This window comes from Amphibalanus amphitrite, unplaced genomic scaffold, assembly GCF_019059575.1.
Source record: "Amphibalanus amphitrite isolate SeventyFive unplaced genomic scaffold, NRLGWU_Aamphi_draft 002344F_arrow, whole genome shotgun sequence".
Taxonomy (NCBI): domain Eukaryota; kingdom Metazoa; phylum Arthropoda; class Thecostraca; order Balanomorpha; family Balanidae; genus Amphibalanus; species Amphibalanus amphitrite.
The window spans coordinates 16,715-41,116 of NW_024883811.1; the positions used below are offsets into that span (position 1 = coordinate 16,715).

The following is a 24,402-nucleotide window of genomic DNA, read 5'->3' on the forward strand; positions in this document are numbered from 1 at the left end:
AGACATCTTATAATTCATAATATAGACTAGATGGCATGTTTTGCGCTATAACTGTGCGTTTTGATAGATGCGTTTGAGGGGGCATTAGTTTGGGTGTGGGAACTTTTGATTTTTATTTGTCTTATTTTGTCGGAGTTGGATATTTGTTTGAACGGCATGGTATGCTGGTGCTGGTTGCGGGTTGTTAGAGCCTTTCTCGTGGTTTGCCTTTATCGAACTCAAAGCCGCCCTACCCTAACCTACCCATACCCTACCTACTCACAACCTACACGTAGTTACCCTTCTCATACCCGATTAAAGTAATGTACCAAATTTGAACGCAATCGGCCCAGCCGTTCTTGAGATATAAAACTGGCCCACTGCACGTGCGCACGCGCTAAGTGAGACTCCAGATGGCTTGTGCCAGCCACCTTTCTAAGTTGTCCCCACCAGTGAACAAAATTTGAGCGAAATCGGCCCAGCCGTTCTTGAGATGTATAAGAAGACCCCTCACGTGCGCACGTGCAGTCGATCCACCCTACCTGTCACAAATGACCATACATCGCCAGGAGAGTGCCCCCTCCACCCACAGTCCAAGTTTCAGCGCAATCGGCCCATTAGTAGCTGAGTTATTCCGAGTACAATAATGTGCTGTTTACTGGTAGGCGCTATTTTCAGTGTTTGGAATTCTCCTTTGCGGGCGGTGCATTGCAGCCCATGCTTTGATAGCTATTGTGAAAAGTGGAATGACCTGACGGCCATAAGCCATCGATCGGATTTTGTCGAAAAATACCTGTAACGTTAACAAAACACGGTCGTATGTTTGAGTCATTTTCACAAAAGTTAATTGACTTTTCGATAATATTTTGGGTGGATATGGGTCAGAAAAGAATGCTCTTTCCGAATATGTAGGTTTCATAGCCATTGATTAGCGTTTTAAATACGTTTTGATGTTGTAAAGGACACCGCGCTCCGCGCGAATCAAATTTTCAAATTAATTTTTCATTATTAAGGAAATGGTACGGATCATCAGTTTTTGTTTGCTGTTCTCTGATTACACATACATTTGTCTGCAAAATGCTACAACACCGATTTCATTCCGTCAAGCCGTTTTCCAGCGGCATCCATTTTCCCGTTACAATGCACGAAATCGGTCATTTTTTGACAACCGGGGGTGCTGTCTTGCACGTGGCGCGTGCTATACTATGAAACCATGTCAATAAGCTAGGCCAATCTCTCCTCTATCCAGTGGTGAAAACCGCTTCTCGCTGCGCCCACCCGTTGCCGATTTATACAGCCGGGAAGTGGGCGCCGCAGGCCGGTTTTCGCCCCATCTTCGATTTGACCGTTTCCCGTGTTAACCCTATGGCGCACGCGAGCGCGTGCTGACGGCGCACCCCTGGGCCGATCACGCCCAAATTTTAATACAAAGGCCGCCCACGCCCACAGATTTGGCATGCCAAATTTCACGTCACTACGCGGCGCCTTTCAGGCGCAATAAGACACATAAGACATGACACACGCACGCACGCACGGACAACTTATAAATCATAATATAGACTAGATGGCATGTTTTGCGCTATAACTTTATGTTTTGATTAAATTGGTTTTACGGATGCATTATGCTGGGTTAAAAATCGTTTTATTGGTATTATTTGGGTCCTTACCCATACCCTACCCTGTCCATACCCTACCTGCCCATACCCAATCCTGCCCATACCCAACTTCTATCCTATCCTACCCATCACCTAACCATACTCTGCCCTGCCCATACCCTGCCCTGCCCATACTCTAACACTGCCATTACCCTACCCTGCCCATACCCTACCCGGCCCATACCCAACTTCTACCCTATCCTACCAGTCACCTAACCATACCCTACCCTGCCAATACCTACTCTGCCCATACGGCATACACTATTTAGTACCTACTCATACCCTAGATGGCCAGCTTTCGGTATATTGATCTGAGAGTAAGAATGCTTTGTTGCTGAGTCGATCCCTAACGGTACGCCAGCTCGTTAAAATGTAACATTCGCATCCCTCTCGGCGGTTGCCGGCTGGCCGAATGCTACCTAGGAACGAATTCGGGCGAAAAACTTGGTAGCTGACCAGCCGCGAACCATCCGCCTCCGGATTATGAAACTGGCATCTTATCCACTCTGCCGCACTGTCAGCGGAAGAACAGCAAGTATTAGACGAATATAAACCACACGGTAACATTACCGCGCGGCTGGCCGCGTTCAAGCCCGGCCGCCGCTCAACCGGTAAAAATGCGTCGAAAACGGTATGATCATTGCTCTGTTTCTTAGAGCCCTTGATGACTTTTTGAAAATATTTTGGGTGGATATTGATCAGAAAAGAGTGTTCTTTCGATCTGGGGTAGATTTATAGCCATAAGTCGACGTTATCAATACATTATGACGGTGCAAAGGTGAGCATGAACGTAACGCGTCAAACCCTCAATTTGTAAGCGTTTAATTATGAAGATGTGCGAGTGAATGGGCAAAAATATATATTTTCTGAACAGTTCAAATCCTCTTGTAGTCCGCGAAATGCATCCCGTGTCATTCCAATGCATCGTTTTCAAATGCCAACGTTTTTCCTGAAATGTGTAAAAAATGCCCGTTTTCTCGAGATTAGAGGCTATTTCTTTGTACGTGGTACATACCTAAGAACAAAACTTATTGCATACGATAGACCCATCTCTTCTGTATCCATCAGTGAAAACCGCATGTGGCTGCGACTTACGGTTGCCGAGATATAAGCTCGGGAAAGGAGCGCTGCAGCCCCGATTTTCGCCCGTTGGCGGTTTTCGCCGGCCACGTGTTAAGCCTATGGGAGCACCCTTTTGCACGTGCCGACGGCGCACCCCTGGGCCGATCACCCCCAAATTTTAATACAAAGGCCGCCCACGCCCACAGATTCGGCATGCCAAATTTCAAGTCGCTACGCCGCGCCGTTCTCGCGCAATTAGACATAATAGGCATGACGGATTACGCACGCACGCACGGACGACTTATAAATCATAATATAGACTACCCGGCCCATACCCAACTTCTACCCTATCCTACCAGTCACCTAACCATACCTTACCCTGCCCATACCTACTCTGCCCATACACTACTTAGTACTCATACCCTAGATGGCCAGCTTTCGGTATATTGATCTGAGAGTAAGAATGCTTTGTTGCTGAGTCGATCCCTAACGGTACGCCAGCTCGTTAAAATGTAACATTCGCATCCCTCTCGGCGGTTGCCGGCTGGCCGAATGCTACCTAGGAACGAATTCGGGCGAAAAACTTTGTAGCTGACCAGCCGCGAACCATCCGCCTTCGGATTATGAGAATGGCATCTTATCCACTCTGCCGCGCTGTCAGCGGGAGAACGGTGAGTATTAGAAGACTATAAACCACACGGTAACATTACCGCGCGGCTGGCCGCGTTCAAGCCCGGCCGCCGCTCAACCGGTAAAAATGCGTCGAAAACGGTATGATCATTGCTCTGTTTCTTAGAGCCCTTGATGACTTTTTGAAAATATTTTGGGTGGATATTGATCAGAAAAGAGTGTTCTTTCGATCTGGGGTAGATTTATAGCCATAAGTCGACGTTATCAATACATTATGACGGTGCAAAGGTGAGCATGAACGTAACACGTCAAACCCTCAATTTGTAAGCGTTTAATTATGAAGATGTGCGAGTGAATGGGCAAAAATATATATTTTCTGAACAGTTCAGATCCTCTTGTAGTCCGTGAAATGCATCCCGTGTCATTCGAGTGCATCGTTTTCAAATGCCAACGTTTTCCTGAAATGTGTAAAAAATGCCCGTTTTCTCGAGATTAGAGGCTATTTCTTTGCACGTGGTACATACCTAAGAACAAAACTTGTTGCATACGATAGGCCCATCTCTTCTGTATCCATCAGTGAAAACCGCATGTCGCTGCGACTTACGGTTACCGAGATATAAGCTCGGGAAAGGAGCGCTGCAGGCCCGATTTTCGCCCGTTGGCGGTTTTCGCCGGCCACGTGTTAAGCCTATGGGAGCACCCTTTTGCACGTGCCGACGGCGCACCCCTGGGCCGATCACCCCCAAATTTTAATACAAAGGCCGCCCACGCCCACAGATTCGGCATGCCAAATTTCAAGTCGCTACGCCGCGCCGTTCTCGCGCAATTAGACATAATAGGCATGACACACGGATGGATGGAGATCGTACAGACATGTTATAAATCATAATATAGACTACCCGGCCCATACCCAACTTCTACCCTATCCTACCAGTCACCTAACCATACCTTACCCTGCCCATACCTACTCTGCCCATACACTACTTAGTACTCATACCCTAGATGGCCAGCTTTCGGTATATTGATCTGAGAGTAAGAATGCTTTGTTGCTGAGTCGATCCCTAACGGTACGCCAGCTCGTTAAAATGTAACATTCGCATCCCTCTCGGCGGTTGCCGGCTGGCCGAATGCTACCTAGGAACGAATTCGGGCGAAAAACTTTGTAGCTGACCAGCCGCGAACCATCCGCCTTCGGATTATGAGAATGGCATCTTATCCACTCTGCCGCGCTGTCAGCGGGAGAACGGTGAGTATTAGAAGACTATAAACCACACGGTAACATTACCGCGCGGCTGGCCGCGTTCAAGCCCGGCCGCCGCTCAACCGGTAAAAATGCGTCGAAAACGGTATGATCATTGCTCTGTTTCTTAGAGCCCTTGATGACTTTTTGAAAATATTTTGGGTGGATATTGATCAGAAAAGAGTGTTCTTTCGATCTGGGGTAGATTTATAGCCATAAGTCGACGTTATCAATACATTATGACGGTGCAAAGGTGAGCATGAACGTAACACGTCAAACCCTCAATTTGTAAGCGTTTAATTATGAAGATGTGCGAGTGAATGGGCAAAAATATATATTTTCTGAACAGTTCAGATCCTCTTGTAGTCCGTGAAATGCATCCCGTGTCATTCGAGTGCATCGTTTTCAAATGCCAACGTTTTCCTGAAATGTGTAAAAAATGCCCGTTTTCTCGAGATTAGAGGCTATTTCTTTGCACGTGGTACATACCTAAGAACAAAACTTGTTGCATACGATAGGCCCATCTCTTCTGTATCCATCAGTGAAAACCGCATGTCGCTGCGACTTACGGTTACCGAGATATAAGCTCGGGAAAGGAGCGCTGCAGGCCCGATTTTCGCCCGTTGGCGGTTTTCGCCGGCCACGTGTTAAGCCTATGGGAGCACCCTTTTGCACGTGCCGACGGCGCACCCCTGGGCCGATCACCCCCAAATTTTAATACAAAGGCCGCCCACGCCCACAGATTCGGCATGCCAAATTTCAAGTCGCTACGCCGCGCCGTTCTCGCGCAATTAGACATAATAGGCATGACACACGGATGGATGGAGATCGTACAGACAACTTATAAATCATAATATAGACTAGATGGCATATTTTGCGCTATAACTGTGCGTTTTGATAGATGCATTTGATGGGGCATTAGTTTGGGTGTGGGAACTTGTGATTTTTATTTGTCTTATTTTGTCAGAGTTGGATATTTTTTTGAACGGCATGTTATGCCGGTGCTGGTTGTTGGTTGTTAGAGCCTTTCTCATGGTTTGCCTTTAACGAACTCAAAGCTACCCTAACCTAACCTACCCATACCCTACCTTACTAATAACTGACACATAGTTACCCTTCTCATACTCGATTAAAGTAATGTACCAAATTTGAGCGCAATCGGCCCAGCCGTTCTTGATATATAAAAGCGGCCCGCTGCACGTGCGCACGCGCTAACTGAGACTCCAGATGACTTGTGCCAGCCGCCTTTCTAAATTGTCCCCAACAGTGAACAAAATTTGAGCGAAATCGGCCCAGCCGTTCTTGAGATGTATAAGTGGACCCCTCACGTGCGCACGTGCAATCGATCCACCCTACCTGTCACACATGACCATGCATCGCCAGGTGAGTGCCCCCTCCACCCACAGTCCAAGTTTCAGCGCAATCGGCCCAGTAGTAGCTGAGTTATTCCCAGTACAATAATGTGCTGTTTATTGGTAGGCGCTTATTTTCAGTGTTTGGAATTCCCCTTGGCGGGCGGTGCATTGCAGCCCATGCTTTGATAGCTATTGTCAAAAGTTGAATGACTTGCCGGCCATAAGCCATCGATCGGATTTTGTCGAAAAATACCTGTAACGTTAACAAATCACGGTCGTCTGTTTGAGTCATTTTCACAAAAGTTTATTGACTTTTCGATAATGTTTTGGGTGGATATTGGTCAGAAAAGAATGCTCTTTCCGAATATGTAGGTTTCTTAGCGATTGATCAGCGTTTTCAATACGTTTTGATGTTGTAAAGGACGTCGCGCTCCGCGCGAATCAAATTTTCAAATTAATTTTTCATTATTAAGGAAATGGTACGGAGCATCAGTTTTTGTTTGCTATTATCTGATTACACATACATTTATCTGCAAAATGATACAACTTCGATTTAATTCCGTCAAGCCGTTTTCCAGCGGCATCGATTTTCCCGTCACAATGCATGAAATCGGTCATTTTTTCACAACCGGGGGTGCTGTCTTGCACGTGGCGCGTGCTATACTATGCAACCATGTCAATACGCTAGGCCCATCTCTCCTCTATCCAGTGGTGGAAACCCCACCTCGCTACGGCAATCTGTCGCCGAGTTTTGGGCCCGGGAAGCGGGCGCCGCAGGCCGGTTTTCGCCCGATCTTCGATTTGACCGTTTCCCGTGTTAACCCTATGGCGCACGCGAGCGCGTGCTGACGGCGCACCCCTGGGCCGATCACCCCCAAATTTTAATACAAAGGCCGCCCACGCCCACAGATTCGACATGCCAAATTTCACGTCGCTACGCGGCGCCTTGCAGGCGCAATAAGACACATAAGTCATGACACACGGATGCACGTCGTACAGACAACTTATAATTCATAATATAGACTAGATGGCCATGTTTGCGCGATAACTGTATAGATTCGATAGATATTGTTAATGGGGGCATTAGTTTGGGTGTATGAGGTTATATTTTTATTTGTATGAGCTATGTGAAGTTTGACATTTGGTTTTAATTGAACTGTATGGTATGCTGGTGCTGATTACCGGGTTGTTTGAGTCTTTCGGATGTTGGGCCCTTATGCACTCAAATTTAACATACACTACAATACCCTGCCCTACCCAGGATGGATGGATGGATGAACGCGATAACTGTACGTTTCGATGGCTATTGTTCAATGGGGCCATTAGTTTGATGTATGAGGTAATATTTTTATTTGTATGAGTTAGGTGAAATTTGATTCTTTAAACTGTATGGTATGCTGGTGCTGATTACGGGTTGTTTGAGTCCTTCGCATGCTGGCCCCTTATGCACTCAACCTTACCATACGCTACACTGCCCTACCCTACCCAGAAGCTCTACTCAACACATACCAAACCATACTTTATTTCTTGCCTTACCCGTAAGACGCTGGTTGTATCAGTCACCATCGCGACTAAGAAGATGCTGTCGGAGAATCCAGCGCAGCGCTCGTGCGTCCTCTTGTCTTCCTCCGGGCTGACACTAAGCCATGCCGTGATAAGGAGTGGAAGCAGCTGCAGTGCGCAGGTGACAGCACATGACATGTTTCTGCAACGTAATCAAATCTAGTGAATACAACAGTGAAATACTTACGTGTCGCTCCGTGTGGCTATTAGCTTTTACCCCGCAACCCGCCGCGTGGAGGCTGCCACATCGGGTTGCGTCTCTATTTAACGCCCGAGACCCCTCACCGGGTGCAGAGCGCACACCTCTGGTGAGGGAAGACACGGCGGCCGTGGGCAGCGGCAATAAGGCCCCCCGAGAAGTACTCGGTGTGTGCTACTCGCAGCCGATCGTATAGCTGGAGGCAAACGCCCATTGTTAGATGTGATCTCAAATATCAAAATATATCATCAAATATCAAATATATCATCAGAGCATATCAAACATGTTTTATAACATGCCACTCGATACATTGATTTATCCTCAAAATATAAGTTGCGCTCGCGCATTGGAGGTCACCAAAGCCAGTTGCGGCATTATGTTAATGTGTAAATTTTCCACTTGGCGGCGCATTGGCTCGCCAGGATTGATCCGTCCTGCATCACGGTCGGCCGGCCGTTTTCTCCTCGTTGCTCCTCGCTCCTCCTCTCCACGTTGCTCGTAGCGCTCTGGCTACCCGTCGCCTCTGCGACCCGCTGATCTACCGGCCATCACCTCGGCCCATCACCTCCGTGTACACCACATTGGGTGTTGCGCCTTGGCCACCTCTGGGCAGCGCGATCCTCAGATCCGCCGGCCGGCCGACCCGCGATGCAGCCACGTACAGCTGCCCGTGGCTGAATACTGGCTCCTCCAGAAAGACCGCGACCCGACCGAGCGTCTGCCCCTGGGCTTTGTTCACCGTCATGGCGAAACCTGGCCGCACGGGGAACTGGCGACGCTCCCAGCGGAAGGGAAACGCGTCATCCGGGGGCTGGAGTGGGAGCCGTGGAATAAGCACTTGCCTTCCGGCGTTTTTGCCGCAGGCGATGGTGGCCTCCATGAGTCGCGGGCTGATGATACGACCAGCGATAAGTCGCGTGCCATTGCACAGTCCGTCAGTGGCGGACAGATTACGAAGTAGCATGAGTGGCATGCCTGGCTTGATCATCAAGCAGTGAGGTGGGAAGCCGGGAGCGCACAGAGTGTTTAGATACTCATGTGGAATATCCAGCTGCTCGGCCTCCTCCACCAGACTGTCGGCGCTCAGCAGGCGGACGGCCTCTCCGGGGAAGCGCTCGGTGACTGCGGCGTTCAGCTCGTCGACCCGAGTGTTTCGCGGCGCGAGCACAGCCCGCGACGCCATCCACTCCCGGTCGCCGTGTCGCCCTGCCAGGTCATCAAACACCCAGTCAATGACAGCGTCGATATCGGCGTCCATCACCAGGTGCGGGGGCAGCTGAACAAACCCATCCTCGGGGCCCTCTGCGCGTCCCTCTCCCAGCTCGAGCAGCCAGTCACAGAACGCCCGCAGCTCTGGACCGTCCGGCCCGGCTGCCCGCCGCGCCCGCATGTTCTCCAGCAGCGGCGCCACAATGAAGTGACGCCACAGCGCTGACCGTCGCAGACAGGCGTCCACCACCTGTGCGCGGGTACCGTGCCTGAAACGGACAATAATATGCATATAAAAACGCGCCGAGACGGCCACTAATGCTAAGAAATGGCTGCTTAGCCGGCGCCCTGGTGGGGGTCTAAGCCACAGGGGAAAAACTAAAGCATAAATTTTTTCGGGAACCGTTTTTCTGCGAAACTTTTTCATCAAGGTTGTATTGTCGATTTTATCAGCGACGCATTCCGCTCGTTGAGACGCGTCAAATGAAGCATAATCTCACCTCAAAAGACCGACTACAAAATCTGACCTAGGGTCGAGGTCGTGACCCTACCGGTAAAGGTCATGTGTCATAATAACTGTCAATTTGTATCGTTTAACTGAATCCATCTGACTAACGTGTTTGCATCGCTCTAACATGTTTACTTAAAGTTATCGCAAAAACTGCTGGATGACCCGTCTTAATCTTAATCTGGAAACCTGTTGACCTTATGTGACCGGATGTAAGAAATAACTCACACGATGCACAATGGATTTATTTTCGGCCATAGCAAATTTAGCCCATATTTCTTTACTGGGCTCACTGTGTGGGCGAGTGTGAGTGTAAACTGGCGAGTGTGGTCAAAAAGCCCCTCCCACCAGGGCGAAGCCAAAGAAACCACAAAGCATGCGGTCTACGATCAATCCGCTGCGGCAGTGTGTTTACGACGCTGGCATCGATATAAATGAGTGAATACGTTTTGAAGGCATAGCGGTTGAATGTTCATGGCTCCGACTTATTTCACATGTTAAACTGCAATAATGCGATTGGGCCGAAGAGCATTATATCAGTTGCATTCAATTACACACTAATAATAACAAACGTACCACAGCTATTATAATTGTATATACATTTTTTTTCTCATACACACTGAACGCCTGTTGTTGTTAGTTACCTGATGACTGGGAGAATTTGGCGGAAATCCCCGCCCAGCACGAGGACTTTTCCGCCGAACGGCTCCTCGCTGCCAGTGACGTCACGCAGCGTGCGGTCGAACGCCTCCAGGTGGTGACGGTGGGCCATGGGGGCCTCGTCCCACACGATGAGCGCCGTCCGTCGGATGAGCTCCGCCAGCGGGCTCTGCGCGCTGATGGCGCACGTTGATGTCGCGTCCACCTGCAGCGGTGCCTTGAAACGCGAGTGGTATGTGCGCCCGCCGTCCAGCAGAGTGGCAGCAATTCCACTGAAGGCCACTGCGAGCGCTACCATACCCTGCGAGCGCACCGCCGCCAGCAGCGTGTTGAAGACGTACGTCTTTCCGGTGCCACCAGCGGCGTCCACGAACACGGCCAGCGGACGCCGCCCGTCGACGGCCGTCATTACCAGGTCGAAGACGTGGCGCTGCGGCGGCAGCAGAGTGGGCAGCTGGATGGCCACCTGGTCTCTGAGCGCTGCTGCGTCATATTCCAGCTCCTCTTGAATGAGCCGCGGCAGCTGGCGCAGCTCGGCGGCCTGCTGCAGCTCAGCTGCCCGCGCCCGCTGATCGGGCGTCACCTCCGGCAGACCGAAGTCTCGGAGCTCTTTGCCGGCCTGCTGTAGCTGCCGCTCCAGGTCCACCAGTGTTAGTGCAGCGCGCAGCTCGTCCGGCAGGTCGCGATGACGACGGCCGAAGTCATCAGACATGGCGTCCAGGTGACGCCGGAACAGCTCTGACGGATCGGCTGGTGCGCAGAAGAGCAGCAGCGTCACGAAGAGGCGCCGGATTTGAGCCGGCATCTGTGCGTGCGCCGCGTCCTCCATCGTCACCTCCCACTCGCGGTCGTCCTGCAGAAGGCCACGCAGGCAGCACGCCTCACGATAGGTGGCACAGACCACGCCGTCCACGGTGCGCAGCTCCTCAAAGGACGCCGCCCCCGCGACGTGGTGCAGCAGCACGCGGAGGTAGAACACGTCGCCGTGACGTGGTGAGAGGCTCACCACGCGGCCGATTGCCTCTGCCGCCTGCTGTTGGCGCCGTTTGCGCCACACCTTCTGGCCGGCCTGCCAGGTATACCGCGACGGGAAGTCCGGGTAGAGCAGTCGGCGGCAGTCCGGGTCGGCGGCGGCCGACTCCCGGTTATACTCCAGCCAGGCGGTGAGATGGGTGCGTCGGGCGGCCTGAGCCGCCTGCCGCTCCTGTCCCGGCTCGAAGTACACCAGCTGGTGATCCTCGAGGTGCACCTGTAGAGCGACCACGTTCGGCTGCCGCTGGCTCATCGGCATGTCGAACAGACGCCAGCAGGCTTCACTGGCACCGATCGAGCGCATGTCCTGGTACTCTGCGATCTCGTCATCGCCGCCGATCAGGTTGTCAGCGCGCACCATCTGGCGGTCCGGGCCCTTGTAGATGTACCTGAAAAGATACTTGACACTCTGCACCGAACAGCACACCTCCACGTTCACGTGAGCCTCATATTTCAGGGACAGGTATGGAGAGAAGGGTACCACCCACTGGTTGGTGATGAGCCGCCCGTCACGCACAAACTCCTGGCCGCCCTCGGCTGCCGGTCGCCGCCTGTAGACAGGGTACGGATGGTCATCCCGCCACTCTGTCTCGTTGGCGAACGGCTTGGGAAAGCCCTTGGAGCAGCGGCCGCCATCCATGCAGGCGGCCGTCGGGTTGGCGGCGCCGCACTGGCGGTGTACCATGGTACTCACCACGATCTCGTGCAGGCGGCGCGCCTGGTCTGACCTGGCTGGGTCGGGCAGTTCCGCCGTGATCACCGCGTCTACATCGTCGGCAGTCCGCGGGCGGTCCTCCTGCCGGACGATGACCAGGATATGGCCGTGCGGCAGACCTGCAGGGAAAGTAAATAATGTTTTAAGCGGCGATTGAGATAGAATAGGACCTTAAAAAATTGACTTCAGGTCAAAGTCATGTGGTGACTTTTTATGAACCAACATGACCTTTCGGGCCACTGCTGGCCATAAGCTGCACTTTGCTCATTGCAACTGGGCAGATGTTGCGATTCTGAAAAAAAATCTTGCGGTTTAGACTTGTAAGTTCGACCTGACCTAAGTGACCTGAGCGCTAAAATTATGCACACGACGTAAAATTGATGCATGATGAGCTGTATTGGTTTTCTTCACACTCCCTCCTCCCCCCCCCCCACACACACACGAACACAAACCTTTAGTGCCTACTCACCTCGTTTTTGGAACTCGACCACCATCAGCATGGAGACACAGCGTCCGAAGATGCCGCTGGTGGTGAGCTCCTTCAGCAGGGCCTTCAGCTTTAGGTGGAACACCCTGGCCACCAGATCGGGGCGGGACTGCGCATCCTGGCCGGGCAGGAGCGCCGCCTGGATCTCAGGCCAGTTTGGGTTGCAGGTGAACGTCACGAAGTACGTCGGCCTGCCGTACACTCGCACGATGGCCATGGCGTCTTGGTACCTGATTCATTGAGACAAAGGTAAAACACCAAATGAGGAAATGAAGTATCGCAAAAATCCTATCTAAAGGCTGACATATACACCTATCACAACGCGACCAATTGGTTGGGGGGAGAGAGAGAGGGGGGATGAGATTGTGTGGCTCTTTGGAATTGTGGCCTTTCGTGACCTCACGACACAAATGTGACGTCATCAGTATTCAAAATAGAGCCCTTCCGTTCTCGAGAGCCCAGAATATCCGTAGTTACATGAACACGGTCATATCATGAAAATTTCATGACCCTGACCCAAATGACCTTTGACCTGTGACCTACTTTTCGAGACCATGTTTGGCCGGAATCGCGATTCGGAGTATGTCGGCTCGCATTAGCCGCGCGTTTGCAGTCTTTTCGTGGTTTCAAGCGTTCAAACAATGTGATATGATGTTGGTCCCAGGCATTAGGGTGGGTATCAAAGTCACCTGAAGGTCAGGTCAGGTCATTGACCTTTGATGACCTCGGCTCACTTTTCGAGTTTTACATGTTTCGAGGCTAGCTATTCTTTGGAGCTGAATTCGAATTTAGCGACCATTTGAACATGTACGAAGTAGTTTTGGTGCCTTCGGATTTCGGAACATGTTATGAAGCTGACAGAGACGGTTGACACCTACCGCGAATACCCGGCAGAACACCTACTGGTTGACCTGACCTGACCTGACCCGACCTGACCTTAATGCATGAAGACATCATTGCGATCAAAACTAATATGATATTCGAGATAACCACCCCGGAAAACCCCATAACAGCCACACTTTACGACGTTCTAACAGGTCCCGGTTTTCCCGACTTTTGGGTAATTGAACTGACCTCAGAGGTCACCATTTGACCTATGACCTTAAAACCGGGTACCGTTGGCTTCGTCTCGTAACGACCTACACGATGTTTTTTTCGGCGAGGCTCTATTTGTAACTAAAGTCATTTGACATGACCTGGTGACCTGACCTTGAGTGATCTTGGTATGCAATTTTCACAACACATGCAGAATAGATGCATTATGATGTGTACCAAAAACGGTGGCAACAATTTTTGAGATATTCACGAAAAACCCCAGCGGGGCGGGGGGGGGGGCTGTTCAAAATCACACTTTCCCCCCCCCCCCCAACAGGGCACGGGTTAAACATTTGATTCAACAACCGATTTCTACATAATAAGCAATGTAACGCGCTCGTAAATAATTCACCTGCGCTGGTAGTACCGGGGCCCGCCGGTGAAGGAAGCCGGCAGGATGACACGCTGACCGACGCGGTCTCCGCCGGCCAGCTCCCTTTCGGCGTCCCCCGGCAGCGCGTCCTGGAGGCGCTGGTACAGCTCGGCACGCAGGCCGGCCTGGTTCCGAGCCAGGTACAGCAGACGCTGGGTCTCTACGCGCGCAAAAGCCATGCACACGTACTCCTGAAACAGGCGTCCTGCGCGGAACAGTGAGTCATCGAGGTCGGGTCGCAGCTGCAGCCGATGAGCGTAGTACTGCATCAGCGACACGCCCCTCACGTCCCCGCGCCCGTTTGCCACCGCCTGCCGTAGGTCGGGCTGCCAGCCGTCTGTGCCAAACGGCAGAAGGAGCACAAAGTGCAGAGCCTCAAACGCCCGGTGCGTCTCATTTACCGTCTGGAGGAACGGACCTTCGGCATCGGCACGGCGACGCAGCACGATGTCCTGATGGACGGGCTCCTCGTCCATCAGCACGGCCACCTCCCGGAACCCCTCGGCGCGGTTGTACCGTCGGGGGTGCTGGTCGGCCGGGCGGGCGTCGGCACTTACCACCAGTCTCTGCTGCTGAACCTCCTCCTCCGGCAGCTCGGCGGCGTGGATAAAGTCCTGCACATAGGGATTTACCTGACGCAGCAGGACCTGCAGCTGTTCGAGCAGCGTCAGCAGGCGCGCCCGCTCCGGCTCCCGGGTGCCGCGGGGCAGCGGCACGTGTCCTAGACGCAGCGCGGCCTCGGCCGCCGGGTCGTCACAGTCCGGGTCATTCACATAAATCTGGGCGAACGACGGCCGCTCCCCGTCTCTGGCCTGCAGCGGACCGACGCGGTGGTACAACCTACCTTGAATGATCACTGATGGTGCATACCCACCGTCCGCCGGCCTCACCTCCCGTGTCATCATAGACGCCAGCGACAGCGCCGTGTTCAGGCGCCGGGAGTGCTGTCTGAATGTGCGTGCCTCCAGCGTGTCGCCCGTCCACAGTTCACGGAGCAGCGGTGGCGGGGCGGGCAGGGGATCTAGGTTTACCTTTCCCCCCGAACAGCACAGAGTGGCCCGCTCCTCTCGCCAGAGGAGGGCGCCGCAGTGCGGACATACCGTGTCGCGTGCCCCCGTGTCGAGCCTGGCCACCGGCTGGCGACCGGACAGCACAGAGTCGGCGTCACAGGCGGCTCGATTGGCCCGGTCGACTCTGCGGCGCCCCTCCATGTGGCCCCTCGCGTCGGCCGCCCGTTCCGCGTCACGTACCTCGTTGGGCATGTCAGCCCGTCGCTGTCGCTGCCTCTCGGCCTCTGCCAGGCGCCCAGCGTCATCGAGGGCGGCACGCCGCTGTCGCTGCCTTTCAGCGTCCGCTTCTCTCTCGGCGTCATCCATGACAGCCCTTCGCTGTCGCTGCCGTTCAGCGTGCGCTTCTCTCTCAGCGTCATCCATGGCGGCCCGCCGCTGTCGCTGCCGTTCGGCGTCCGCTTCTCTTTGTGCCTCATCGAAGGCCGCCCGTCGCTGTCTTTCCCGCTCGGCGTTACGGAGCGCCTCGGCCTCCCTCCTGGCCTGAGCCATCCGTTCACGCCGCCGGCGCTGGGCCGCGGCATTTGCCGCCCGAGCAGCACTGCCACGGTCATGACGCGGCATGGCTGTCTAAGTTAGCTGGGTAAAAGTGCAGACAGTAGATGATGCTTTTGGACAACTTATGAGTAATCAAGCTAACGGCAGGTATGGTATCTACCCGAATGACTCGAATTACTCAATCAAATAACTCCTCGCAAAGTTTCAATGATCAGCCGTTGAGCAAGGAAATTCACATCAGGGCTTACTGAGACAATCAAGTGAGCGCAGATCATACGCACAAATAGGCGCAAAATTTCACTCAAACGATCGCCTCTCGAAAAGTCAATAGTCATCCCAACAGCGAAACATATTACTCGAGCCTGTGGTGCATTCACTCACAGACTGCTCTTGCTGAAATTGTTTACCATTGTTGCGTGTCCCGTTGCTATGCGACAAATCAAGGTCGTGGCTAAAAAGGGAACTAAAATTTTGATCAAGTTTTCATAAATAAATCTCTCACGCTATGCAAATAAAATTTTAGCTTGAAGTGTACCTACTTAAATATCTAAAATGTTATATAAGGAATCATATGAGTTATATGCGTAAAACACTTGCTCTCTCCATATTAAAATTTCCGTCATATCGTTACCGAGATCTGAGTTACTCCGGTATTGGAGCTCAATCAGGTCAGTCCGCTCTGGCGCGATCGGTAGCGCATCCGGCTTTAAGCTCTTAGGTCCCGGGTTCGATTCCCGGGCGGGCTGTGGTACTTTTCTTTAGACGCAATCAATTAAAACCTTCGTAAACAGCGTGACGCTAGCGAAACACGGTCGTATGCTTGAGTCATTTTCACATAAGTTTTTTGACTTTTCGATAATATTTTGGTGTGGATATTGGTCAGAAAAGAATGCTCTTTCCGAATATGTAGGTTTCATAGCGATTGATCAGCGTTTTCAATACGTTTTGATGTTGTAAAGGACATCGCGCTTCGCGCGAAAAAATTTTTAATTTAATTTTTCAATATTAAAGAAATGGTACGGATCGTCACTTTTTATTTGCTTTCCTATTATTACACGTACATTTGTCTGCAAAATGATACAACACCGATTCATTCCGTCAAGCCGTTTCCAGCGATCGGTTTTCTTCCCACAATGCATGAAATCGGTCATTTTTTAACAACCGGGGGTGCTATCTTGCACGTGGCGCGTGCTATACTATGAAACCATATCAATACGCTAGGCCCATCTCTCCCATGGTGGCAACCGCATGTCTCTACGACCTCGTTTCGCGAGTAATAAGCTCGGGAAAGGAGCGCTGCAGGCCCAATTTTGTCCGATCTGCATGTCAGCCAGCCCCGTGTTAACCGTATGAGAGCACCCTTTTGCACGTGCTGACGGCGCACCCCTGGTGCGATCAGGGGTGCGCCGTATCGCCCAAACATGGCCTAGATGGCCATGTTTGGGCGATAACTGTATAGATTCGATAGATATTGTTAATGGGGCATTAGTTTGGGTGTATGAGGTTATATTTTTATTTGTATGAGCTAGGTGAAGTTTGACATTTGGTTTTAACTGAACTGTATGGTATGCTGGTGCTGATTACCCGGGTTGTTTAGTCTTTCGGATGTTGGGCCCTTATGCACTCAAACTTAACATAACCTACAAATATACATACCCTACCTCTACCCTACCCTACCCTACCCTACCTACCCTACCCTACCCTACTACCCTACCCTACCCTACCCTACCCTACCCTACCTACCCTACCCTACCTACCTACCCTACCCTACCCTACCCACCACACCCTATTACTCATAACCTACACGTAGTTACCCTTCTCATACTCGATTAAAGTAACGTACCAAATTTGAGCGCGATCGGCCCAGCCGTTCTTGAGATATCAAACTGGCCCACTGCACGTGCGCACGCGCTGAGACTCCAGATGACTTGTGCCAGCCACCTTTCTAAACTGTTCCTATCAGTATACAAAATTGAGAGAAATCGGCCCAGCCGTTCTTGAGATGTAGAAGCGGACCCCTCACGTGCGCACGTGCAATCGATCCACCCTACCTGTCACACATGACCATGCATCGCCAGATGAGTGCCCCTCCACCCACAGTCCAAGTTTCAGCGCAATCGGCCCAGTAGCAGCTGAGTTATTCCTAGTACAAAAATGTGCTGTTTACTGGTAGGCGCTTATTTTCAGTTTGGGATTCCCTTGGCGGGCGGTGCATGCCCATGCTTTGATAGCTATTGTCAAAAGTTGAATGACTTGCCGGCCATAGCCATCGATCGGATTTTGTCGAAAAATACCGGTAACGTTAACAAAACACGGTCACATGCTTGAGTCATTTTCACAAAAGTTTATGACTTTTCGATAAATTTTGGGTGGATATTGGTCAGAAAAGAATGCTCTTTCCGAATGTAGGTTCATACGATTGATCAGCGTTTTCAATACGTTTTGATGTTGTACAGGACGTCGCGCTACGCGCGAATCAAATTTTCAAATTAATTTTTCATTATTAAGGAAATGGTACGGATCATCAGTTTTTGTTTGCTATTCTCTGATTACACATACATTTGTCTACAAAATGATACAACACCGATTTCATTCCGTCAAGCCGTTTTCCAGCAGCATCGATTTTCTCTCCACAATGCACGAAATCGGTCATTTTTTCACAACCGTGGGTTTTACCTTGCACGTGTCGCGTGCTGTACTATGAAACCATGTCAATACGCTAGTTCCATCTCTCCTCTATCCAGTGGTGAAAACCGCTTCTCGCTGCGCCCACCCGTTGCCGACTTATACAGCCGGGAAGCAGGCGCCGCAGGCCGGTTTTCGTACGATGTTCGTTTTGACCGTTTCCCGTGTTAACCCTATGGCGCACGCGAGCGCGTGCTGACGGCGCACCCCTGGTCCGATCACGCCCAAATTTTAATACAAAGGCCGCCCACGCCCACAGATTCGACATGCCAAATTTCACGTCGCTACGCGGCGCCTTGCAGGCGCAATAAGACACATAAGTCATGACACACGGATGCACGTCGTACAGACATGTTATAATCATAATATAGACTAGATGGCCATGTTTGCGCGATAACTGTATAGATTCGATAGATATTGTTAATGGGGGCATTAGTTTGGGTGTATGAGGTTATATTTTTATTTGTATGAGCTATGTGAAGTTTGACATTTGGTTTTAATTGAACTGTATGGTATGCTGGTGCTGATTACCGGGTTGTTTGAGTCTTTCGGATGTTGGGCCCTTATGCACTCAAATTTAACATACACTACAATACCCTGCCCTACCCAGGATGGATGGATGGATGAACGCGATAACTGTACGTTTCGATGGCTATTGTTCAATGGGGCCATTAGTTTGATGTATAATATTTTTATTTGTATGAGTTAGGTGAAATTTGATTCTTTAAACTGTATGGTATGCTGGTGCTGATTACGGGTTGTTTGAGTCCTTCGCATGCTGGCCCCTTATGCACTCAACCTTACCATACGCTACACTGCCCTACCCTACCCAGAAGCTCTACTCAACACATACCAAACCATACTTTATTTCTTGCCTTACCCGTAAGACGCTGGTTGTATCAGTCACCATCGCGACTAAGAAGATGCTGTCGGAGAATCCAGCGCAGCGCTCGTGCGTCCTCTTGTCTTCCTCCGGGCTGACACTAAGCCATGCCGTGATAAGGAGTGGAAGCAGCTGCAGTGCGCAGGTGACAGCACATGACATGTTTCTGCAACGTAATCAAATCTAGTGAATACAACAGTGAAATACTTACGTGTCGCTCCGTGTGGCTATTAGCTTTTACCCCGCAACCCGCCGCGTGGAGGCTGCCACATCGGGTTGCGTCTCTATTTAACGCCCGAGACCCCTCACCGGGTGCAGAGCGCACACCTCTGGTGAGGGAAGACACGGCGGCCGTGGGCAGCGGCAATAAGGCCCCCCGAAAGTACTCGGTGTGTGCTACTCGCAGCCGATCGTATAGCTGGAGGCAAACGCCCATTGTTAGATGTGATCTCAAATATCAAAATATATCATCAAATATCAAATATATCATCAGAGCATATCAAACATGTTTTATAACATGCCACTCGATACATTGATTTCCTCAAAATATAAGTTGCGCTCGCGCATTGGAGGTCACCAAAGCCAGTTGCGGCATTATGTTAATGTGTAAATTTTCCACTTGGCGGCGCATTGGCTCGCCAGGATTGATCCGTCCTGCATCACGGTCGGCCGGCCGTTTTCTCCTCGTTGCTCCTCGCTCCTCCTCTCCACGTTGCTCGTAGCGCTCTGGCTACCCGTCGCCTCTGCGACCCGCTGATCTACCGGCCATCACCTCGGCCCATCACCTCCGTGTACACCACATTGGGTGTTGCGCCTTGGCCACCTCTGGGCAGCGCGATCCTCAGATCCGCCGGCCGGCCGACCCGCGATGCAGCCACGTACAGCTGCCCGTGGCTGAATACTGGCTCCTCCAGAAAGACCGCGACCCGACCGAGCGTCTGCCCCTGGGCTTTGTTCACCGTCATGGCGAAACCTGGCCGCACGGGGAACTGGCGACGCTCCCAGCGGAAGGGAAACGCGTCATCCGGGGGCTGGAGTGGGAGCCGTGGAATAAGCACTTGCCTTCCGGCGTTTTTGCCGCAGGCGATGGTGGCCTCCATGAGTCGCGGGCTGATGATACGACCAGCGATAAGTCGCGTGCCATTGCACAGTCCGTCAGTGGCGGACAGATTACGAAGTAGCATGAGTGGCATGCCTGGCTTGATCATCAAGCAGTGAGGTGGGAAGCCGGGAGCGCACAGAGTGTTTAGATACTCATGTGGAATCCAGCTGCTCGGCCTCCTCCACCAGACTGTCGGCGCTCAGCAGGCGGACGGCCTCTCCGGGGAAGCGCTCGGTGACTGCGGCGTTCAGCTCGTCGACCCGAGTGTTTCGCGGCGCGAGCACAGCCCGCGACGCCATCCACTCCCGGTCGCCGTGTCGCCCTGCCAGGTCATCAAACACCCAGTCAATGACAGCGTCGATATCGGCGTCCATCACCAGGTGCGGGGGCAGCTGAACAAACCCATCCTCGGGGCCCTCTGCGCGTCCCTCTCCCAGCTCGAGCAGCCAGTCACAGAACGCCCGCAGCTCTGGACCGTCCGGCCCGGCTGCCCGCCGCGCCCGCATGTTCTCCAGCAGCGGCGCCACAATGAAGTGACGCCACAGCGCTGACCGTCGCAGACAGGCGTCCACCACCTGTGCGCGGGTACCGTGCCTGAAACGGACAATAATATGCATATAAAAACGCGCCGAGACGGCCACTAATGCTAAGAAATGGCTGCTTAGCCGGCGCCCTGGTGGGGGTCTAAGCCACAGGGGAAAAACTAAAGCATAAATTTTTTCGGGAACCGTTTTTCTGCGAAACTTTTCATCAAGGTTGTATTGTCGATTTTATCAGCGACGCATTCCGCTCGTTGAGACGCGTCAAATGAAGCATAATCTCACCTCAAAAGACCGACTACAAAATCTGACCTAGGGTCGAGGTCGTGACCCTACCGGTAAAGGTCATGTGTCATAATAACTGTCAATTTGTATCGTTTAACTGAATCCATCTGACTAACGTGTTTGCATCGCTCTAACATGTTTACTTAAAGTTATCGCAAAAACTGCTGGATGACCCGTCTTAATCTTAATCTGGAACCTGTTGACCTTATGTGACCGGATGTAAGAAATAACTCACACGATGCACAATGGATTTATTTTCGGCCATAGCAAATTTAGCCCATATTTCTTTACTGGGCTCACTGTGTGGGCGAGTGTGAGTGTAAACTGGCGAGTGTGGTCAAAAAGCCCCTCCCACCAGGGCGAAGCCAAAGAAACCACAAAGCATGCGGTCTACGATCAATCCGCTGCGGCAGTGTGTTTACGACGCTGGCATCGATATAAATGAGTGAATACGTTTTGAAGGCATAGCGGTTGAATGTTCATGGCTCCGACTTATTTCACATGTTAAACTGCAATAATGCGATTGGGCCGAAGAGCATTATATCAGTTGCATTCAATTACACACTAATAATAACAAACGTACCACAGCTATTATAATTGTATATACATTTTTTTCTCATACACACTGAACGCCTGTTGTTGTTAGTTACCTGATGACTGGGAGAATTTGGCGGAAATCCCCGCCCAGCACGAGGACTTTTCCGCCGAACGGCTCCTCGCTGCCAGTGACGTCACGCAGCGTGCGGTCGAACGCCTCCAGGTGGTGACGGTGGGCCATGGGGCCTCGTCCCACACGATGAGCGCCGTCCGTCGGATGAGCTCCGCCAGCGGGCTCTGCGCGCTGATGGCGCACGTTGATGTCGCGTCCACCTGCAGCGGTGCCTTGAAACGCGAGTGGTATGTGCGCCCGCCGTCCAGCAGAGTGGCAGCAATTCCACTGAAGGCCACTGCGAGCGCTACCATACCCTGCGAGCGCACCGCCGCCAGCAGCGTGTTGAAGACGTACGTCTTTCCGGTGCCACCAGCGGCGTCCACGAACACGGCCAGCGGACGCCGCCCGTCGACGGCCGTCATTACCAGGTCGAAGACGTGGCGCTGCGGCGGCAGCAGAGTGGGCAGCTGGATGGCCACCTGGTCTCTGAGCGCTGCTGCGTCATATTCCAGCTCCTCTTGAATGAGCCGCGGCAGCTGGCGCAGCTCGGCGGCCTGCTGCAGCTCAGCTGCCCGCGCCCGCTGATCGGGCGTCACCTCCGGCAGACCGAAGTCTCGGAGCTCTTTGCCGGCCTGCTGTAGCTGCCGCTCCAGGTCCACCAGTGTTAGTGCAGCGCGCAGCTCGTCCGGCAGGTCGCGATGACGACGGCCGAAGTCATCAGACATGGCGTCCAGGTGACGCCGGAACAGCTCTGACGGATCGGCTGGTGCGCAGAAGAGCAGCAGCGTCACGAAGAGGCGCCGGATTTGAGCCGGCATCTGTGCGTGCGCCGCGTCCTCCATCGTCACCTCCCACTCGCGGTCGTCCTGCAGAAGGCCACGCAGGCAGCACGCCTCACGATAGGTGGCACAGACCACGCCGTCCACGGTGCGCAGCTCCTCAAAGGACGCCGCCCCCGCGACGTGGTGCAGCAGCACGCGGAGGTAGAACACGTCGCCGTGACGTGGTGAGAGGCTCACCACGCGGCCGATTGCCTCTGCCGCCTGCTGTTGGCGCCGTTTGCGCCACACCTTCTGGCCGGCCTGCCAGGTATACCGCGACGGGAAGTCCGGGTAGAGCAGTCGGCGGCAGTCCGGGTCGGCGGCGGCCGACTCCCGGTTATACTCCAGCCAGGCGGTGAGATGGGTGCGTCGGGCGGCCTGAGCCGCCTGCCGCTCCTGTCCCGGCTCGAAGTACACCAGCTGGTGATCCTCGAGGTGCACCTGTAGAGCGACCACGTTCGGCTGCCGCTGGCTCATCGGCATGTCGAACAGACGCCAGCAGGCTTCACTGGCACCGATCGAGCGCATGTCCTGGTACTCTGCGATCTCGTCATCGCCGCCGATCAGGTTGTCAGCGCGCACCATCTGGCGGTCCGGGCCCTTGTAGATGTACCTGAAAAGATACTTGACACTCTGCACCGAACAGCACACCTCCACGTTCACGTGAGCCTCATATTTCAGGGACAGGTATGGAGAGAAGGGTACCACCCACTGGTTGGTGATGAGCCGCCCGTCACGCACAAACTCCTGGCCGCCCTCCTGCCGGTCGCCGCCTGTAGACAGGGTACGGATGGTCATCCCGCCACTCTGTCTCGTTGGCGAACGGCTTGGGAAAGCCCTTGGAGCAGCGGCCGCCATCCATGCAGGCGGCCGTCGGGTTGGCGGCGCCGCACTGGCGGTGTACCATGGTACTCACCACGATCTCGTGCAGGCGGCGCGCCTGGTCTGACCTGGCTGGGTCGGGCAGTTCCGCCGTGATCACCGCGTCTACATCGTCGGCAGTCCGCGGGCGGTCCTCCTGCCGGACGATGACCAGGATATGGCCGTGCGGCAGACCTGCAGGGAAAGTAAATAATGTTTTAAGCGGCGATTGAGATAGAATAGGACCTTAAAAAATTGACTTCAGGTCAAAGTCATGTGGTGACTTTTTATGAACCAACATGACCTTTCGGGCCACTGCTGGCCATAAGCTGCACTTTGCTCATTGCAACTGGGCAGATGTTGCGATTCTGAAAAAAAATCTTGCGGTTTAGACTTGTAAGTTCGACCTGACCTAAGTGACCTGAGCGCTAAAATTATGCACACGACGTAAAATTGATGCATGATGAGCTGTATTGGTTTTCTTCACACTCCCTCCTCCCCCCCCCCCCACACACACGAACACAAACCTTTAGTGCCTACTCACCTCGTTTTTGGAACTCGACCACCATCAGCATGGAGACACAGCGTCCGAAGATGCCGCTGGTGGTGAGCTCCTTCAGCAGGGCCTTCAGCTTTAGGTGGAACACCCTGGCCACCAGATCGGGGCGGGACTGCGCATCCTGGCCGGGCAGGAGCGCCGCCTGGATCTCAGGCCAGTTTGGGTTGCAGGTGAACGTCACGAAGTACGTCGGCCTGCCGTACACTCGCACGATGGCCATGGCGTCTTGGTACCTGATTCATTGAGACAAAGGTAAAACACCAAATGAGGAAATGAAGTATCGCAAAAATCCTATCTAAAGGCTGACATATACACCTATCACAACGCGACCAATTGGTTGGGGGAGAGAGAGAGGGGGGATGAGATTGTGTGGCTCTTTGGAATTGTGGCCTTTCGTGACCTCACGACACAAATGTGACGTCATCAGTATTCAAAATAGAGCCCTTCCGTTCTCGAGAGCCCAGAATATCCGTAGTTACATGAACACGGTCATATCATGAAAATTTCATGACCCTGACCCAAATGACCTTTGACCTGTGACCTACTTTTCGAGACCATGTTTGGCCGGAATCGCGATTCGGAGTATGTCGGCTCGCATTAGCCGCGCGTTTGCAGTCTTTTCGTGGTTTCAAGCGTTCAAACAATGTGATATGATGTTGGTCCCAGGCATTAGGGTGGGTATCAAAGT

At 52.6% G+C, this 24,402-nt stretch overlaps 5 protein-coding genes across 5 annotated transcripts; all 5 read right to left on the reverse strand.

Moving 5' to 3' along the window:
* Positions 1-8,221: 8,221 nt before the first annotated feature.
* On the reverse strand, positions 8,222-9,073 carry LOC122376840 (ATP-dependent DNA helicase PIF1-like). Its single transcript, XM_043356810.1, has one exon. It carries the CDS (start codon positions 9,071-9,073, stop codon positions 8,222-8,224), a length of 852 nt encoding a protein of 283 aa, XP_043212745.1.
* A 958-nt stretch (positions 9,074-10,031) lies between these two features.
* LOC122376841 (ATP-dependent DNA helicase PIF7-like) lies at positions 10,032-10,955 on the reverse strand. The gene has a single exon (XM_043356811.1). It carries the CDS (start codon positions 10,887-10,889, stop codon positions 10,041-10,043), a length of 849 nt encoding a protein of 282 aa, XP_043212746.1. The 5' UTR covers positions 10,890-10,955; the 3' UTR covers positions 10,032-10,040.
* A 107-nt stretch (positions 10,956-11,062) lies between these two features.
* On the reverse strand, positions 11,063-15,321 carry LOC122376842. Its single transcript, XM_043356812.1, has 4 exons — positions 13,742-15,321; positions 12,277-12,524; positions 11,143-11,926; positions 11,063-11,090 (listed from the first exon to the last, which is right to left on the reverse strand). Exons 1-4 carry the CDS (start codon positions 15,319-15,321, stop codon positions 11,063-11,065), a joined length of 2,640 nt encoding a protein of 879 aa, XP_043212747.1.
* A 4,332-nt stretch (positions 15,322-19,653) lies between these two features.
* Positions 19,654-20,088, reverse strand: LOC122376843 (ATP-dependent DNA helicase PIF6-like). The gene has a single exon (XM_043356813.1). The coding sequence runs from the start codon at positions 20,086-20,088 to the stop codon at positions 19,654-19,656; it is 435 nt and encodes a 144-aa protein (XP_043212748.1).
* A 61-nt stretch (positions 20,089-20,149) lies between these two features.
* Positions 20,150-23,959, reverse strand: LOC122376844. Its single transcript, XM_043356814.1, has 4 exons — positions 23,700-23,959; positions 23,211-23,350; positions 21,615-23,053; positions 20,150-20,591 (listed from the first exon to the last, which is right to left on the reverse strand). Exons 1-4 carry the CDS (start codon positions 23,932-23,934, stop codon positions 20,150-20,152), a joined length of 2,256 nt encoding a protein of 751 aa, XP_043212749.1. The 5' UTR covers positions 23,935-23,959.
* Between the last annotated feature and the right edge of the window lie 443 nt (positions 23,960-24,402).

Bases quoted from the DNA above. Each gene is read 5' to 3' on its own strand.
- LOC122376842 (XM_043356812.1), bottom strand. From the start codon at position 15,321: ATGGCTCAGGCCAGGAGGGAGGCCGAGGCGCTCCGTAACGCCGAGCGG. The intron at 11,927-12,276 runs GTGAGTAGGCAC...CTTTCCCTGCAG, and splicing joins GGTCGAGTTCCAAAAACGAG to GTCTGCCGCACGGCCATATC. The intron at 11,091-11,142 runs GTATACCTGGCA...CGCCAACAGCAG, and splicing joins TACCCGGACTTCCCGTCGCG to GCGGCAGAGGCAATCGGCCG.
- LOC122376844 (XM_043356814.1), bottom strand. From the start codon at position 23,934: ATGGCCATCGTGCGAGTGTACGGCAGGCCGACGTACTTCGTGACGTTC. The intron at 23,054-23,210 runs GTGAGTACCATG...GGCGACCGGCAG, and splicing joins GCCGCCTGCACGAGATCGTG to GAGGGCGGCCAGGAGTTTGT. The intron at 20,592-21,614 runs GTGGGACGAGGC...TGTCCGTTTCAG, and splicing joins CGACGGACGGCGCTCATCGT to GCACGGTACCCGCGCACAGG.
- LOC122376843 (XM_043356813.1), bottom strand. From the start codon at position 20,088: ATGCCACTCATGCTACTTCGTAATCTGTCCGCCACTGACGGACTGTGC.
- LOC122376840 (XM_043356810.1), bottom strand. From the start codon at position 9,073: ATGCGGGCGCGGCGGGCAGCCGGGCCGGACGGTCCAGAGCTGCGGGCG.
- LOC122376841 (XM_043356811.1), bottom strand. From the start codon at position 10,889: ATGGAGGACGCGGCGCACGCACAGATGCCGGCTCAAATCCGGCGCCTC.